The 19,608-nt window shown below is 47.9% G+C and overlaps 1 protein-coding gene across 1 annotated transcript in view; it reads left to right on the plus strand.

Moving 5' to 3' along the window:
- bcat1 (branched chain amino-acid transaminase 1, cytosolic) overlaps positions 1-19,608 on the plus strand; it is a 93,840-nt gene that overhangs the window by 57,469 nt on the left and 16,763 nt on the right. Inside the window, exons 6-7 of the mRNA XM_080207202.1 lie at positions 60-223; positions 6,444-6,586. Coding sequence (XP_080063328.1) covers positions 60-223; positions 6,444-6,586 — 307 coding nt within the window. The remainder of the gene's footprint in view (positions 1-59; positions 224-6,443; positions 6,587-19,608) is intronic.

A 19,608-nucleotide genomic window follows, 5' to 3' on the forward strand; every position in this document is an offset into this window, starting at 1 on the left:
ATGAATGTTACGTTTCCTGCTCCTTTCGACCCACACTAACCTTCTGTTTTGAATCGAAGCCTTCCCTGGGGGTCAAGATCGCCACCAGGGCTCTGCTCTACGTGATCCTCAGTCCGGTTGGCCCTTACTTCTCAAAGGAGGGCTTTTCTCCCGTGTCCCTCTGGGCGAATCCGAAGTACGTCCGAGCCTGGAAAGGAGGAACGGGAGACTGCAAGGTCGGAGGGTACGTACGGAAGTTACCGGGTGCCCTCTGGAAACAAGCTGGGGGGGGGGGGGGGGGGGGGAGGGCACCTAAGCTGCACTAGCCACAAGGTCCTGGGGTGAGATTCTCCAGCCTGTGTGTTTCCTGCAGGCGGGAGGTGGTGTGTTGTTTGACAGCAGTGGGATTCTCTCGTCCCACCACTGTCGATGGGATTCCCGTTGATTTCATTCCACACGCCAGTGGGAGACTCGTGGGAGGTGCCGGAAGGATCGGAGATGTGAACGGCCGCAGAATCCCAATGTCTCAGAGCACTTTGTATCCAGTGAGGTACTTTATAACACGTGCTTATACACAGCAAGCTCCCACAAACGGCGTTGCAGTAATGACTCGCTGGGTGGGTTTGAACATAAGAACATAAGAAATAGGAGCAGGAGTCGGCCATCTAGCCCTTCGAGCCTGCCCTGCCATTCAATAAGATCATGGCTGATCTGTCGTGGCTCAGTTCCACTTTCCCGCCCTCTCCCCATAACCCTTAATCCCCTCTCTTATCAAGAACCCATCAACCCGCTTCTTAAAAATATTTAGCGAGGCAGCCTCCACCACTTCAACAGGCAGAGAATTCCAGAGATTCACCACCCTTTGAGTGAAGAAGTTCCTCCTCAACTCCGTTCTAAACCGCCCCCCCTTTATCTTGAGGCTGTGCCCCCTAGTCCTACTGTCTTTTTTGAGCGGGAAGAGTCTCTCCACCTCTATCCTATCCATCCCATTCATCATCTTATACGTCTCAATGAGATCTCCCCTCATTCTTCTAAACTCTAACGAGTACAAGCCTAGTTTATTCAGCCTCTCCTCATAGCTCAATCCCCTCAACTCCGGTATCAGCCTAGTAAACCTCCTCTGCACTCCCTCCAGGGCCAAAATATCCTTGCGCAGGTGCGGCGCCCAAAACTGCACACAGTACTCCAGCTGCGGCCTCACCAATGCCCTATACAGCTGCAGCAAGACCTCCCTACTTTTATATTCAATCCCCCTCGCTATGAAGGCCAGCATCCCATTCGCCTTCCTGACCACCTGCTGCACCTGCAAGCTGGGTTTTTGCGACTCATGCACAAGGACCCCGAGGTCCCTCTGCACCGTCGCATGCTGCAGTTTTTCGCCCCGTAAGTAATAGTCCTTCCTACCATTCTTCCTACCAAAGTGGAAGGTGGGTAAGATCCAGCAGGTGGCCTTCCTGTGCCAACTTGCCCACCCCCGAGCTGTCTCCCATTTTACTGCAAGGGGGCAATTAATGGATCTCACACTAGCCCCACTTTTTAACCAGGGACGGGGAAATTGGTATGCGGGATACCCGCGGCTTCTGGGCTGGTGTTGGGCGGGGGAGGTGGGGCAGCTCCTTTGCCATCTCTCTCTGCCCGTTGGAGACAACCCCAGTTTTGTGAAAGTGAGATCCTGTTTGAGAAATTGATCAGAGGATGTAATACGCAGGGTGAATAAAGGAGGACCAGTAGATGTGGTGTATTTGGATTTCCAAAAGATGTTTGAAAAAGTACCTGTAGAGGGCGAAAAAAAGGAACACCAATGTAGGCAAGGGAGATGGTTAAGTAAGAAAGTTGCTCATGGTGTAAAGGGTGATATATTGGCGTGGATAGAGGACTGGCTAACTAGCAGGAGACAGGGAGTCAGGATAAGTGGATTATTTTCAGGTTTGTGAATGGTAACTAGAGAAATTCTCCAGGGGTCAGTGTTGGAGTTTGAACTGATTATAACCTAAATTAGTGACTTGAATGAAGAGACCACCACATTTATAGATGATACAATGCTAAGCAGGAAAGTAGTTTGTGAGGTGGATATAGTTTGCAAAGGGATATAGACAGGGAAGGTGGTGGTCTAGTGGTGTTAGCGCTAGACTATTAGTCCACAAACTCAGCTAATGCACTGGGGTCCCGGGTTCAAGTCCCACCACGGCAGATGGTGGAATTTGAATTCAATAAAAAATATCTGGAATTATGTACCCACTGGTGACCATGTGACCATTGTCAGAAAAACCCATCTGGTTCACCAGTGTCCTTTAGGGAAAGAAATCTGCCGTCCTTAGCCGGTCTGGCCCACATGTGACTCCAGAGCCCCAGCAATGTGGTTGGCTCTCAACTGCCCTCCAAGGAGAACTGGATTGGCGATGAATGCTGGCCAGCCAGCGAGGCCCGAGTCTCACAAATGAACAAACGGAAGTGAGTGAACGGAAAATTGACAAATGGAGTATAATGTGGGAAGATGTGAGGTCGTCACTTTAATGGAGAGGATAGAAAAGCAGAATAACATTCAAGTGGAGAGAGACTGCAGAATGGTGCAGTGCAGAGGGATCTGGGTGTTCTTGTACATGTTCGTGAGTCACAAAAAGTTAGCAAGAATGTAGAGCAAGGATTTGGGAAGGAAAATGGAACATGAGTTCTATTGCAAGATGGATGGAGTTTACTTCTGCACAGGGCATTGCTGAGACTGTCATAAGGGATAGAATTAGGCCATTTGGCCCATCTAGTCCACTCCACCATTCGATCATGGCAGATATGCTCCTTATCGCCATTTTCCTGCCTTCTCCCCATAACCCTTCAACCCATTACCCAGTAAAAATCTATCTTACCCCTCCTTAAATTTGCTCACTGTCCTGGCATCCACCATACTTTGGGGTAGCGAATTCCACAGGTTCACAACCCTTTGGGAGAAGTAGTTTCTCCTCAACTCTGTTTTAAATTTGCTACCCCTTATCCTAAGACTATGACCTCTCGTTCTAGAATGTCCCACCAGAGAAAGCATCCGCTCCATGTCTACTTTATCCATACCCTTGATCATCTTGTAAGCCTCAATCTGATTTCCCCCATTCTTCCAAATTCCCGAGAGTATCGACCTAAACTGTTCAATCTCTCTTCGTACGACGAACCCTTCACCTCTGGAATCAATCTAGTGAACCTCCTCTGAACTGCCTCCAATGCCCCTCCATCTTTCCTCCAATAAGGGGACCAAAACTGTACACAGGACTCCAGGTGTGGCCTCACCAAAGCCTTGTACCGTTGCAACAATACTTCCTTACCTTTATATTCTATTTCTTTAGCTCTAAATACCAACATTCCATTTGTTTCCTTTATTGTCCACATGCTAGTTATCTCTGACTCATGAACAAGGACACCCAGATCCCTCTGCACCAGAGCACCCCAAAGTCTCTCCCCATTTAGATGATAAGTCACCTTCCCATTTTTCTGTCCAAAATACTTAACCCCACCACTTATCAAACTCCTTCTGCCACGTTTTGGTCCAGTCTCCTAACATATCTATATCCATTTGTAAGGTCCTTATTTCCTCATTGCAACTTACTGCCCACCTAATTTTTGTCTCAAGTACTCTGTGCAGTACTGGGATATTGGAAGTGGTTCAGAGAAGGTTCATTCCTGAGATGAAGGGATTTGCCTAACAGGAAAGCTTGGGCAGGTTGGACCGATACTCATTGGAGGTTGGGGGAACGAGAGGTGACCTTATTGAAACACGTAAGGTTTTGCACTTAAGGCGAAGCTTAGGAGGAATTTCTTCTCTCACAGGGTCGTTAGTCCTTGGAGCGCTCTTCCTCAGTGGGCAGTGGATCATTGAATGTATTTCAGGGCTGAGCTAGACAGATTGTTGAATTCTAAGGGAGTTAAGGTGTTGTGATGGGGGACAGACGAACAGGAAAGCTGAGTTAAGGTCACAATCGGATCAGTCACAATTTTATTGAATGATAAGAGCTGTCTTGATGGGCTGAATGGCCTACTCCTGTTCCTAGTGCCTATGATCCGATGAGTTTATTACAATCTTAAGCTGCCACAGTTTTCAGGAATTGAGGTGCAGTTTAGCAAAGGGGAGTGAAAGGGAATTCTCGCTGTGTCTGCGTGGGTTTCCTTTGGGTGCTCCGGTTTCCTCCCTCATTTCAAAACTGTGCACCTTAGGATGGATTGACCATGCTAAATTGCCCCTTGGTGTCCAAAGATGTGCAGGTTAGGTGGATTGGCCATGCTAAATTGCCCCTTAGTGTCCAAAAATGTGCGGGTTAGGTGGATTGGCCATGCTAAATTGCCCCTTAGTGTCCAAAAATGTGCGGGTTAGGTGGATTGGCCATGCTAAATTGCCCCTTAGTGTACAAAGATGTGCTGGTTAGGTGGATTGGCCATGCTAAATTGCCCCTTAGTGTCCAAAAATGTGCAGGTTAGGTGGATTGGCCATGCTAAATTGCCCCTTAGTGTCCAAAGATGTGCAGGTTAGGTGGATTGGCCGTGCTAAATTGCCCCTTAGTGTCCAAAGATGTGCAGGTTAGGTGGATTGGCCATGCTAAATTGCCCCTTAGTGTCCAAAGATGTGCTGGTTAGGTGGATTGGCCGTGCTAAATTACCCCTTAGTGTCCAAAGATGTGCAGGTTAGGTAGATTGGCCATGCTAAATTGCCCATAAGTGTAGAAAGATGTGCAGGTTTCATAGATTGGCACGGTAGCACAGTGGGTTAGCGCTGCTGCTTCACAGCTCCAGGGTCCAGGGTTCGATTCCCAAGCTCGGGTCACTGTCTGTGTGGAGTTTGCACGTTCTCCCTGTGACTGCGTGGGTTTCCTCCGGGTGCTCCGGTTTCCTCCCACAGTCCAAAGATGTGCGGGTTGGGTTGATTGGCCGTGCTAAGAAATTGCCCCTTAGTGTCCAGGGATGTGTAGGTTAGAGGGATTAGTGGGTATAATATGTAGGGATATGGGGATAGGGCCTGGGTGGGATTGTGTTCGGTGCAGACTCGATGGGCCGAATGGCCTCTTTCTGCATTGTATGTGATTCTATGGTACTTGCAGTCCCAGTTCTGTCCACTGCAGCTACTGGCACCCCAGGGACTCGAGAGCTTCCAGCCAATCTGATTGGCTGACAGCTCTCTGAGGCGGGACTTCCTCCCAGTGACGGGCCAAATTCCCACCTCCAGCCGATGAACCCTCGATGGGCTGTGAAATGGATGCCGAGCAGGCCCTGTTAGGGAGGACTGTTCAGGCGACTACGTGGGAAATCTGCCATCGTACAAACCCAGAGCCAGGTTCTGGGTTCAAGTCCTGTGAAAAACGTGAAAATCCAAGTCACCACTCCAATGCGGCGCTGAGGGTTTGCTGCATCGTTGGAGGAGCCGTCTGCTAGAAGCGGGCCCTAGCTGTCTGTCCAGGTGGCTGTAGGAGGTCTTATGGCCACTATTTTGAGAGGAAGGACAAGTGCCAGAAAGTACTTCATGGGCTGCAAACCGCTTTGAGACGTCTGGTGGTTGGGGAAGGCGCTACATCAATGCAAGTCTCAACCCCCGGTGCGCTACTTGAATCTCAATCTTGAGGCCCAGAGGTCGGAGGCTAACGACTTAGCCATGGCTGATTCAGTCTTACTGACTTATCAAGAGGCCTTTATAGCGAGGGGGATTGAATATAAAAGCAGGGAGGTCTTGCTGCAACTGTACAGGGCACTGGTGAGGCTGCAGCTGGAGTACTGTGTGCAGTTTTGGTCGCCGCACTTGCGAAAGGATATTTTGGCCTTGGAGGGAGTGCAGAGAAGGTTCACTAGGCTGATACCGGAGATGAGGGGGTTAGATTATGAAGAGAGATTGAATAGACTGGGTCTGTACTCGTTGGAGTTTAGAAGGATGAGGGGGGATCTTATAGAGACGTATAAGATAATGAAGGGGATGGATAGGGTAGAGGTAGAGAGATTCTTCCCGCTCAGAAAGGACAGCAGGATTAGAGGGCACGGCCTCAAGATAAGGGGGTCAGTTTAGAACGGAGTTGAGGAGGAACTTCTTCACTCAAAGGGTGGTGAATCTCTGGAATTCTCTGCCCGTTGAAGTGTTGGAGGCTGCCTCGCTAAATATATTTAAGTCACGGGTAGATAGGTTTCTGATAGACAGGGAATTAAGGGGAGAAAGCGGGAAAGTGGAACTGATCCACGACAGATCAGCCATGATGTTATTGAATGGCGGGGCAGGCTCGAAGGGCTAGATGGCCAACTCCTGCTCCTATTTCTTATGTACTTACAGGCCGTCAGCAAGCCTGGGTCAGAGCCTGGGACCACCCTGGTCACTCCTGGCTGCCCGCACCAATCAGCTGGAGCAGTCTGGTTCGCACCAAGGCCTGTTCTTTCTAACCCACCCCTAGGTAGGAAGAAACAACTTTGAAGCAATGATGTTGACTGGAACTCTTTATTCCCCCTTCTTTTAGGAATTACGGGGCCTCACTCCTGGCGCAGTCTGAGGCCTTGACCGCAGGATGTCAGCAAGTTCTGTGGCTCTATGGAGAAGAACATTATGTAACAGAGGCTGGCACCATGAACATGTTTATTTATTGGACAAATGAGCATGGAGGTACGGTGAACCGAAACGCGTTTCCATTTGTCTGATTGATGTGTTAGCTATTCCGGCTTTTACGGAGTTGAGGAAGAACTTCTTCACTCAAAGGGTGGTGAATCTCTGGAATTCTCTGCCCGTTGAAGTGGTGGAGGCTGCCTCGCTGAATATATTTAAGTCACGGGTAGATAGGTTTCTGATAGACAGGGAAATTAAGGGGAGAAAGCGGGAAAGTGGAACTGATCCACTTCAGATCAGCCATGATCTTATTGAATGGCAGGGCAGGCTCGAAGGGCTAGATGGCCTACTCCTGCTCCTATTTCTGATGTTCTTATGATACATTGACTGGGTCAGTGATGAGGAGAAGAATGTTTCCTTTATTCATGAGATGTGGGCAACACTGGCTGGGCTAGTGTTTATTGCCCATCCCTAATTGCCCTTGAATGAAGTGGCTTGTTCGGCCATTTCTGTGGGCAATCAAGAGGCAACCACATTGCTGTGGCTCTGGAGTCACATGTAGGCCAGAACACATAAGGTTGGCAGATTTCCTTCCCTAAAGGACATTAATGAACCAGATGGGTTTTTCCGACAATCGTGATAGTTCCAGGTTTTTACTGAAATCAAGTTTCACCATCTGCCACGGTGGGATTTGAATCCCGATCCCCAGAACATTCCGCCAGGCCTCTGGATTACCGCCTATGGTTTCTATGATTCTATGACTCTAAGTCACTGTGAAAATCCCCTAGTCGCCACACTCCAGCACCTGTTCGGGTACGCTGAGGGAAAACTTAGCACAGCCTATGCACCTAACCAGCACGTCTTTCGGACTGTGGGAGGAAACCGGAGCACCTGGAGGAAACCCGTGCAGACATGGGGAGAACGTGCAGACTCCACACAGACCCAAGGCTGGAATTGAATCCAGGTCCTTGGCGCTGAGAGGCGGCAGTGCTAACCACTGTGCCGCCCCTATGACAAATCATGGCTGCTCTAAGCCCTCACTCCGTTCATCCATTTTTGGTATTCTGTCATAATCCCCTCGCCTAAAAATAATCGTACTACCGTTATGAAGTTGGTGCTACATAAATGCACGTGGTTGTAATAAGCAACCTTAGGCATCTTCCTGCCCACTGTGGGAATAGTGGAGAACAGAAACCTCAAGAGGTTTCCATTTCCTTTGTGGACAGCCAAGGGAGACAAGAGTTTACCTGACCCCTTTATGCAGAGGAAGTATTCGTAATGAAAGCTATTCCCAGCCAATCGCCAGTTATCGTTGGTGCACTTTCTGAAGTGTATTCATCATTTACATTCCCACAGCTGAGGATTCATAAAGCAAATAAAAGTAATTTAATCCGATGAAGCAGAGAGGGAGCTGCCTCAGTTACTCCACACCATTTTGGTTTAAATTATCACTTATGGCTGTGCCTAGAATAAAAACTGGCTTGATCCTCCCCTGCGAGTGCAGTAATATATTCTCTAGTCTGACTGCAGAGAGTTTAGTGAAAATCTTGCAAACTGAATTGGTAAGGGATGTAGGATAAGCTCATAATTACCTTAGCGTGGAGAGCTCTACCTAGTCAGGGTAATGCAGAGATTAATGCGATGTTCCATTCCTGTTAGCAGACCACTTTCTATGGCTTAATTAGCCGTCTGTGAGAATCATTTTTAATCCATGCAAGAGTGAAATTGTTCTCAAAAAAAATAAATAACCTTTTGTGGTTTCTGTTCTCCACTATTCCCACAGTGCGCGGGAAGTTGCCCAAGGTTGCTTATTACAACAACATGCATTTACGTAGCACCTTTCCTGACCCCTCAGTGCCCCAGTGTGCTTACTTGCCAAAGGGAAGCTTAATTTGAAGTGCTATTCTTCATGCGTTGAATTAAGGGAATTTCCGTTAGGGAGCTGGAGCTGGATGAACTTTGGATCATTGGGGAGGCAGAGGTGATCATAGGTAAAAGCTTCAGGGATTTGGAGACTCGGAATGGATGGGTGAGAGTGAGAGGGGCTGGGAGGAGGCAGCCAGTGTGGGGTTCCCCCCTGGTTGTTCCCCTGAGCAACAAGTATTTTGTGTTGGATCCTGTTGAGGGGGACGACCTACCAGTGGTAAGCCAGAGTGACCGGACTTCGAGCACTGAGTCCGTCCCTGTGCCTCAGAAGGGAAGGGAGGAGAGCGATAGAAATTGGGGACACGATGGTTAGAGGGACAGAGGGGAGGTTCTGCGGCAGCAAAAGAGACTCACGGGTGGTGTGCTGTCTCCCGGGTGCAAGAGTCCGTAATGTCTCGGACCCTGTTTTTAAGATCCTTAAAGGGGAGGAGGATCAGTCACAAGTCGTGGTGTGTGTTGGTACCAATGATGTAGGTAGAAAGGGTGATGGGGATTTAACACAGGAATTTAGGGAGCTAGACTGGAAGCCGAAAGCATGCTGTCATCTGTGGTTTGTTGCCAGTGCCACATGCTAGCGAGTTGCGGAACAGGGAGAGAGTGCAGATTAACATGTAGCCGCAGGGATGGTGTAGGAGAGAGGGTTTCATTTACTTGGACAATTGGAGCACATTCTGGGGAAGGTGGGACCTGTACAGACAGGATGGTTTGCACCTGAACCAGAGGGACCCTAATATCCTGGGAGGGGAATTTGCATCTGCTTTTCGCGGGGGGGGGTTAAACTAATTTGTCAGGGGGATGGGAAAATGAGATGTAGTCCAAAAGCCAGTGTTGAGGGTCGCGAGGTAGGTACCAAAGTCGCAGGAGTGTACAGGCAAACAGGACGGTGGGTTGAAGTGTATCTACGTCAACGCAAGGAGCATCAGGAATAAGGGAGGTGAACTTGGAGCGTGGATTGGCACTTGGGACTATGATGTTGTGGCCGTTACGGAGACATGGTTAGAACAGGGACAGGAATGGTTGTTGGCAGTTCCAGGGAATAGATGTTTCAGTAAGAGTAGGGAAGGCAGTAAAAGAGGTGGAGGAGTAGCATTGTTAATCAAGGATAGTTTAACGGCTGCTGAAAGGTATTTTGAGGGCGATCTGCCTACTGAGGTAATATGGGCTGAAGTTAGAAATAGGAAAGGATCGGTCACGTTGTTAGGAGTTTTCTATCGGCCCCCAAATAGTCATAGAGATGTGGAGGAGGAAATGGCAAAGCAGATTATGGATAGGTGTGGAGGTCACAGGGTAGTTATCATGGGTGACTTTAACTTTCCAAAATATTGATTGGAGCCTTTATAGGTCGAATAGTTTGGATGGGGCAGTTTTTGTACAGTGTGTACAGGAGGGTTTCCTGACACAATATGTGGATAAACCGACAAGAGGTGGGGCCACATTGGACTTGGTACTGGGTAATGAACCAGGCCAAGTGTTAGATTTGTTTGTGGGAGAGCACTTTGGAGACAGTGACCACAATTCGGTGTCCTTCATTACTGCAATGGAAAGGGATAGGATCACACGACAGGCCGAGGTTTATAATTGGGGCAGGGGTAATTACGATGCGATTAGGCAAGAATTAGGGAGCATAAGATGGGAACAGAAACTGTCAGGTATGGACACAAACGAAAAGTGGAGCTTTTTCAAGGAACAAATACTGCGTGTCCTTGAAAGGTATGTCCCTGGCAGGCAGGGAGGAAATGGCCGAGTGAGGGAACCATGGTTCACAAAGGAGGTTGAATGTCTTGTCAAGAGGAGAAAGGAAGTGTATGTAAGGATGAAAAAACAAGGTGTATTTGGGTCGCTTGAGGGTTACAAGGCAGCTAGGAATGAGTTAAAGAAAGGGCTTAGGAGAGTTAGGAGGGGCCTGAGAAGTCCTTGGCGGATCGGATAAAAGAAAACCCCAAGGCTTTTTACTCTTATGTGAGAAATAAAAGAACGACCTGGGTGAGGTTAGGGCCAGATAAGGATAGTAGTGGGAACTTGTGCATGGAGTCAGAAGAGATAGGTGTTGAATGAATACTTTTCTTTAGTGTTCACTAAGGAGAGGGGCCATGTTTTTGAGGATGAGAGTGTGATACAGGCTGATAGGCTGGAGGAGGTAGATGTTCTGAGGGAAGATGTATTAGCAATTTTGAAAGAACTGAGGGTGGATAAGTCCCCTGGGCCAGATGGGATACATCCTAGGATACTTTGGGAGGCAAGGGATGTGATTGCGGAACCTTTAGCTTTGATCTTTGGGTCCTCACTGTCCATGGGGATTGTGCCAGAGGACTGGAGAGTGGCAAATGTTGTTCCTCTTTTCAAGAAAGGGCCCTGGTAATTATAGGCCAGTTAGTCTTACTTCAGTGGTCGGTAAGTTAATGGAAAGGGTCCTGAGAGATAGGATTTATGACCATTTGGAAAGATGCAGTTTAATCCGGGATAGTCAGCACGGTTTTGTGAGGGTTGAGTCCTGCCTCACAAATTTGATTGAATTCTTTGAGGAGGTAACTAAGTGTGTAGAGAAACGGAGAGCAGTTGATGTCGTATACATGGATTTTAGTAAGGCGTTTGATAAGGTTCCCCATGGTAGGCTCATGAAGAAGATAGGGATGCCTGGGATAGAAGGAAATTTGACCGATTGGATAAGTAACTGGCTGTATCATAGAAGACAGAGGGTGGTGGTGGAGGGAGAATTTTCAGACTGGAGGCCAGTTACCAGCGGTGTACCACAGGGATCAGTGCTGGGTCCTCTGCTATTTGTGATTTTTATCAATGACTTGGAAGAGGGGGCTGAAGGATGAGTTAGTAAATTTGCTGATGACACCAAGATTGGTGGAGTAGTGGATGAGCTGGAGGGCTCTTGCAGGCTGCAAAGAGACAGTGATAGGATGCAGAGCTGGGCCAAAAACTGGCAGATGGAGTTTAACCCTGAGAAGTGTGAGGTGATTCATTTTGGTAGGACAAGCTTGAATGCGGATTACAGGGTCAACGGCAGGGTTCTGAGGAATGTGGAGGAACAGAGAGACCTTGGGGTTCATATCCACAGATCTCTGAAGGTTGCCTCTCAAGTGGATAGAGCCGTGAAGAAGGCTTATAGTGTGTTGGCGTTTATTAACAGGGGGTTTGAGTTTAAGAGCCGTGGGGTTATGCTGTAACTATACCGGACATTGGTGAGACCACATTTAGAATATTGTGTTCAGTTCTGGTCACCTCACTATAAGAAGGATGTGGAAGCATTGGAGAGAGTGCAGAGGAGATTTACCAGGATGCTGCCTGGTTTGGAGGGTAGGTCTTATGAGGAAAGGTTGAGGGAGCTGGGGCTTTTCTCTTTGGAGTGGAGGAGGATGAGAGGTGACTTAATAGAAGTTTGTAAGATGATGAGAGGGATTGATAGCGTGGACGTGTGGAGACTATTTCCTCAGGTGGATGTAGCTGTTACTAGGGGGCATTGCGATGAGGTTCATGGTGGGAGATATAGGAGGGATGTCCGAGGTAGATTCTTCACTCAGAGTGGTTGGGGTGAGGAATGGACTGCCTGCTGTGATAGTGGAGTCGGACGCTTTAGGAACTTTCAAGTGGTTATTGGATAGGCACATGGAGCACACCAGAATGATAGGGAGCGGGATAGCTCGATCTTGGGATGGGACGTAGCTCGGCGCAACATGTTCTATATTCTATGAATGTGGCAGGCCATGTCCGCACAGCAAGATCCCACAAAGCTCACTGAAATAAATAATGTTTGCCTCAGGGTTTGTCATTTGAGTGATTTCCCGTTCCCTGGGTCTTTTTGAGGTGGAGAGACGCAGTAAGGGGAAGGTGAGGCGATGTGATGTGAACTCCTGGAGCTGGCTGATGACGTTCTGTTGGGTTTGAGGGGGACGAGTTACAGTTATCTAGCTACCAGAGTGTGTGGGGGGGTGATGCTCAGCAGTGAAGGATGGACAGCATTGCTGATGCCATTGAAGCCATCTCCACCAAAACACCTTGTTCCCGAGCTACCGATTCCAACCCCAACCCAGGCCACTGTCTGAAGCTGTGCCTGACAGCCCCACCACCCAGATACCCTCAGCGGCTCTGAGCTGAACCTTCCGACCCGAATCCCTCTCCATCTACCACCTACTTCCACCTCCCTATTGCCCATCTCGCACAACGTGTAGCTGGAAACACGAGAAAGAACCTTCTTACGCAGGAGGTAGTGGATGTCTGGAATCACTGTCCGATTTGGTGGTGGAGACGGAGGCCCGAAACACTTTTAAAAAGCACCTTGATCTGCTAAAGTGCTGTTAAGCCGGGTGGGACTTGGGTGTCTTCAGGCTGGCATGGACAAGATGGTCAGAATGGCCTCCTTTTTTGTGCTGTAACTTTGCAGTTTCCACCCTGCCGCAATGTACCTGCTCCTACAACGCCCATCGTGCTGTTGCACGCTGGCTATTCCAGTGTGTTCTTAGTCAACCTGCCATCTGAACACTTGATGCAAGATTCTGACTTGAGCCAAATCCCACTCCCGTCACCCCTGTGCTTGTTAATCCCCAGTCCCTGAACACCTCCGTTTTAAATTCTCTGATTTTGTTTTCCAACCTCTCCATGACCTTGCTGTTGCCTGTCTCTGTCGCCTCCCATTTCTCCATCCACCATCTCTGCATTCCTCCAACTCTGACCTCTTTTTGCATCTTGATTCCTTCCATTGGTGCCTGTGCATTCAGATCTCATAAGAACATAAGAAATAGGAGCAGGAGTAGGCCATCTAGCCCTTCGAGCCTGCCCCGCCATTCAATAAGATCATGGCTGATCTGTCGTGGCTCAGTTCCACATTCCCGCCCTCTCCCCATAACCCTTAATCCCCTCTCTTATCAAAAACCCATCAACCCGCGTCTTAAATATATTTAGCGAGGTAGCCTCCACCACTTCAACGGGCAGAGAATTCCAGAGATTCACCACTCTTTGAGTGAAGAAGTTCCTCCTCAACTCCGTTCTAAACCGCCCCCCCTTTATCTTGAGGCTGTGCCCCCTAGTCCTATTATCCTTTCTGAGCGGGAAGAGTCTCTCCACCTCTATCCTATCCATTCCATTCATCATCTTATACGTCTCAATGAGATCTCCCCTCATTCTTCTAAACTCTAACGAGTACAAGCCTAATTTATTCAGCCTATCCTCATAGCTCAACCCCCTCAACTCCGGCATCAGCCTAGTAAACCTCCTCTGCACTCCCTCCAAGGTCAAAATATCCTTGCGTAAGTACGGCGCCCAAAACTGCACACAGTACTCCAGCTGCGGCCTCACCAATGCCCTATACAGCCGCAGCAAGACCTCCCTACTTTTATATTCAATCCCCCTCGCGATGAAGGCCAGCACCCCATTCGCCTTCCTGACCACCTGCTGCACCTGCAGGCTGGGTTTTTGCGACTCATGCACAAGGACCCCGAGGTCCCTCTGCACCGTCGCCTGCTGCAGTTTTTCGCCACGTAAGTAATAGTCCTTCCTACCATTCTTCCTACCAAAGTGGACCACCTCGCACTTGCCAACATTAAATTCCATTTGCCATTTCCTGGCCCATTCGCCCAGCCTATCTAGATCCTTCTGTAGACTCTCCACACCCTCCGCGCAATTTGCCGTTCCACCAATCTTGGTGTCATCAGCAAATTTCGACACCCTACACTCGGTTCCCTGCCTAAACCTCTCCGAGTCTCTACCTTTCTCTGGCGTTCAGGCACTCCTTAAAGTCTGTGACCAAACTCCGGGAAATTTTTCCTGATAATCCTTGTAGCTCAAGGTAGATTTTTGGGTGTATAGCTTTGGGACATTTGAAACAAGATTTACACTGTTCAAATGCGAGCAGTTATTATTATTAGTGCCTAACAATTTGATAAAGATACTGACCCATTGTTGGTGTTGGTGTCTTCGGCTATCAGGAGCCAAAGCTCTGGAATTCTCTCCTTAAATCTCTCCACTTCTCTGTCTCTCTGTCTCTCTCTCTCCTCCATTAAGATACTCATTAAAACCTTGCCCTTTGATCCAGCTCTTGGACTTTGATTCTAATATCTCTGTAAGTGACACGGTACCAAATTTAGTTTGACAATGCTCCTATGAAGTGCCTTGGGCAGCACGGTGGTACAGTTGTTAGCACAGCTGCCTCACAGGGACCCGGGTTCAATTCTGGCCTCGGGTCACTGTGTTGGAACCATAGAACCATAGAAAGTTCCAGCTCAGAAACAGGCTTTTTGTCCGTGCTGAACCATTTTTTGCCTAGTCCCACTGACCTGCACTTGGACCATATCCCTCCACACCCCTCTCATCCAAGTTTTTCTTAAATGTTAAAAGTGACCCCGCATTTACCACTTTCGGAGTTTGCGTGTTCTCCCGTTACCTGTGTGGGTTTCCTCCGGGTGCTCCGGTTTCCTCCCACACTCCAAAGATATGCAGGTTAGGTGGATTGACCATGATAAAATTGCCCTTAGAGAGTGTGTGTGTGTTTGTGTGTGAGTGTGGGGTATATGTGTATGTTGTGCGTGTGAGAATATGTGTGTACATGTGTGTATATATTTGTGTGTGAGAGTATCTGTATACATGTGTTGTGTATGTGTGTGTTGTGTGTGTGTGTATATATTTGTGTGTGAGAGTATCTGTATACATGTGTTGTGTATGTGTGTGTTGTGTGTGTGTGTATATATTTGTGTGTGAGAGTATCTGTATACATGTGTATGTGTGTGTATATGTTCTGTGTGTGTGAGTGTGAGTTTGTGCTGCGTGTGTGTGTGTGTGCTGCATGTGTATGAGCGTGTGTATGTATGAGTGTGTGTGTTCTGTGAGTGTGAGTGTGAGTTTGTGCTGTGTGTGTGAGATGTGTGTGTGTGTGTGTTCTGTGTGTATGAGTGTGAGAGTGTGTGCTGCGTGTGTGTGTGGGGGTGTGTGTTCTGTATTATGTGCGTATGTGTCCTGCCATGGAGCACATTCCGCCAGCTCCTGCAATCTAACCGGTGCCAAATTATGTGCTTTGAACTCCTTTAGACCCCCCCCCCCCCTCCACCAGTGAAGCCGAGAGGGCGGGGGTAGGGTAGTTTTAATACTTGGACAGCTAAAGAACCCCTATATATCCGGCCCACCCACGCACCAGGGAGAGGCCACTCTGTCACCCATTGTCTCTCCAGACAGCAAGGCCAGGAAGATGGGGCTTGAGACATTTTCACAACGTTAAAGGTGTTATTTAAATCCACAGATTCTTGTTATTGCGCCACCAGACATGACAGGGGACATCAGTGACATTTAGCTATGGCTCTGCTCAGGATGATTTGTATTGTCCGTGTAAAGGGCAGCTGGCTTGTACATGCACATTAGAATAGGAAAAGAAGAGGCTGATATCTGTGTGCAACCATCCGTGGTCCCAGCAGAGATTGAATGCATCTTAATTGAAGCCTGAATAAGCTGTTATTGTCCCTTATGGCAAAACAAGTGTATCTTATTTAGTACTGACGATGATGCAGTAAGCTAGCTTGACAATGTATTGTCCCACAGTGCCGTGAATGTTATCACTGGAACAATCCTTTTGGGACCTACACATTTCAAGCATCTATCCGTCAAAATCAGAATACGTAGCAGTATTATCAAGGTGGATTGAGATTAGATTTTGAAAAGATATTGTGACCATGTTTATCATCCTATCCACCCAATCATTAAAGGAACAGTTCAGACTTAATGTTTAAGTTTAACTTTATTTACTAGTGTCACAAACCGCTGCAATGAAGTTACTGTGAAAATCCCTGGGGACCCCCTAATGCCCAAGTGTTTTAAGCAAAATAAAAAAAAACTTGTGTAATTTGAATTGTTTCCTAGAATCACTAAGGGAGGCCATTCAGCCCATTGAGTCTGCACCAATCCCACCCAGGCCCTATCCCTGTTACCCCACATATTTACCCTCTTAATCCCCCTCATTCTAAGGGACAATTTATCATGGCCAATCCACCTAACCCACTCTCACACACACACTCTCACACGTATGCACTCACTCACATTCTCACACACACACACACACTCACACTCACACTCACACACACAAACACACACACTCACACACACAGACACACAGTCACACTCACACACACAGACACACACATACTCACATTCACACACACACACATTCACACACACACACTCACATTCACACACACTTAGATACACACACATTCACACATACTCACACACACAAACACACACACTCACACACACAGACACACAGTCACACTCACACACACAGACACACACATACTCACATTCACACACACACACATTCACACACACACACTCACATTCACACACACTTAGATACACACACATTCACACACACATTCACACACACACACACACATTCACACACACTCACACTCTCACATTCACACACACTCAGATACACACACATTCACATATACTCGCACACAAACACACACATACACACTCACTAGCATACATTCACACACACACTCTCACATACACACACACTCAGATACACATTCACACATACTCGCGCGCACACACACACACACACACACACTAGCACACATTCACACACACACACACTCACTAGCACACATTCACACACACACACACACTCACTAGCACACATTCACACACACACACGCACTCACACACACGCATTCACACATACTCGCACACACATACACACACACTTACAGACACACACTCTCACATACACACACACAGACATATACACACACAACACACGTGCGCGCGCACACACACTCATACACGCAACCCACACACACAAACACATACATCTTTGGACTGCAGGAGGAAACCGGAGCACCTAGAGGAAACCCACGCAGACACGGGGAGAACGTGCAAACTCCACGCAGACAGTGACCGAGGCCAGAATTGAACCCTGTGAGACAGCTGTGCTAACCACTGTGCCCCCCCCGCCGGCCAAGGCACTTCACAGGAGTGTCGTCAAACTAAATTTGGTGCCGAGTCACTCACAGAGATGTTAGAACTGAAACCGGCAGCAGTGCTTACCACTGTGCCACTCTGCCATCTAACTGGAGGCAGTTGGTTACATATGGGTTCCCTTGTGGTAAGACCTAGCTTGTGCTACCAATGATGCCATGCTCATACCTGCAAGAGATATCAGTGCATACATTCAAATAGGAGGATGCTTACTATAACACTCTGTAACGCCTCCCTAACACCCTCCACCTCTCTGCATCTCTCTCCTCTCTGAAGGCTATCTTTAAGACCAACATCTAACTCAGCCTTTTGACGCTTGCCCTAGTATAAGGCTGAATGGAAAATGTTGTTGGATAACAATCTTGTTAAGCGCTTTGAGGGCGGTTATGCTGTAAAATGCTAGGTAGATGCATGTTATTCTTTGAAAGTAAATCCCCACAGGGAGGCTGGGTAACTCATCAAGGTTGTCAACTCGACTGCGTTTTCTCAGCCAGTAACAGGGAGTTGATACGTCTTCAACACGCTGTGAGTTTATTTCAAAAAATTGTGAAAAACTGTTGTCACTTCTGAGTGCTAAGGCTGTAATTTTCCGTGTGTGTTATGATGGGATAAATCACGGACAGTTTTTTAAAGTAAAGAACGTATCCAAGTAACAACACTGACGGATAATTATAACGACAGCTTTGAAGACACTGTTGGCTTTCGTTCATTGAGGTGTGGAATTCAGTGTGCACAGTGAGGCCATTTGGCCCATTGTATTAGTGTTGGCTCTCCAGAAGGCATCTCCATTTGATCCCATTCCTGTTCTTCCTATCCTTTATCCTTTCCTGTCTTCACCAATTTTCCAAGGGGAGGCACAACCGCAAGTCTTTCAGTCTTGGAAAAGCAGCCAGCACAACAAAGGACCCCCCCCGCCCCACCCCGAACATTCTCTCTTCCACCTTTTCCCATCGGGAAAAAGATACAAAAATCTGAGGTCACGTACCGACCAACTCAAGAACAACTTCTTCCCTGCTGCCATCAGACTTTTGAATGGACTTACCTCGCGTGAAGTTGATCTTTCTCTACACCCTAGCTCTGGCTGCAACCCTACACTCTGCACTCTCTCATTTCCTTCTCTATGAACAGTATGCTCTGTCTGTCTCGTGTATAGTGTGCAAGAAACAATACTTTTCGCTGTGTGTGAGATAATCAGTCAGATCAATCAAAAAGTGACTCCCTACGCAAGCCTGTAAATTATTGGTGGTGTGTTACTCTGAGGCAAGCTTGTCGCTAAGAGTTGAATGTATTGGGGGATGAAAATTGATGGAATCATAGAACCCTACAGTGCAGAAAGAGACCCTTCGGCCCATCGAGTCTGCACCGGACACAATCCCACCCAGGCCCTACCCCCATATCCCTACATGTTATACCCACTAATCCCTCTAACCTACACATCCCTGGACACTAAGGGGCAATTTCTTAGCACGGCCAATCAACCTAACCCGCACATCTTTGGACTGTGGGAGGAAACCGGAGCACCCGGAGGAAACCCGCGCAGACACGAGGAGAATGTGCAAACTCCACACAGACGTTGCCGTCTGGAAGTCACACGTCGTGGAGAGCTGCGTGTGAGAGAGGAGAGTATTGATCTCCTCTTGGGTGCCTTCTCCCCTCTCTCCCTGTCACAGGAAACCTGCTGCATACTGCAGACAGTACCTGGCACGCCAGCTCAGCTCGCTGCTAATCCTTCCCAGCTTTCCTTCGTCCTCCTTCGATGTAGAGTCGCGTGCTACCAGAATGCTGTAACGTGCAATTAACCTGGACGGTGGGATAGAAAGCGCCATGTTAATTATATATCAACGCAGTCTTCAGTTGTATTCAGGTGGTGGGTATAAACTGGGGGTTCACTTGTTTTGATTTTTCAAAGACCATAAATAAGATACTGGAGCAGAATTAGGCCACTCAGCCCATCAAATCTGCTCTGCCATTCAATCATGATACTTTTCTCATCTCCATTCTCCTGCCTTTTCCCCATAACCCCTGATCCCCTCATTAATCAAGAACCTACTTATCTCTGTCTTAAAAACACTCAATGATCTGGCCTCCACAGCCTTCTGCGGCAAAGAGTTTCACAGATTCATTTATTTATTATTCACGAGTAGGCTTACATTAACACTGCAATGAAGTTACCTGGGGTGGCA

The sequence above is a fragment of the Carcharhinus amblyrhynchos genome, chromosome 19 (genome assembly GCF_965287045.1).
Source record: "Carcharhinus amblyrhynchos chromosome 19, sCarAmb.v2.hapA, whole genome shotgun sequence".
In the NCBI taxonomy this organism is placed as follows: domain Eukaryota; kingdom Metazoa; phylum Chordata; class Chondrichthyes; order Carcharhiniformes; family Carcharhinidae; genus Carcharhinus; species Carcharhinus amblyrhynchos.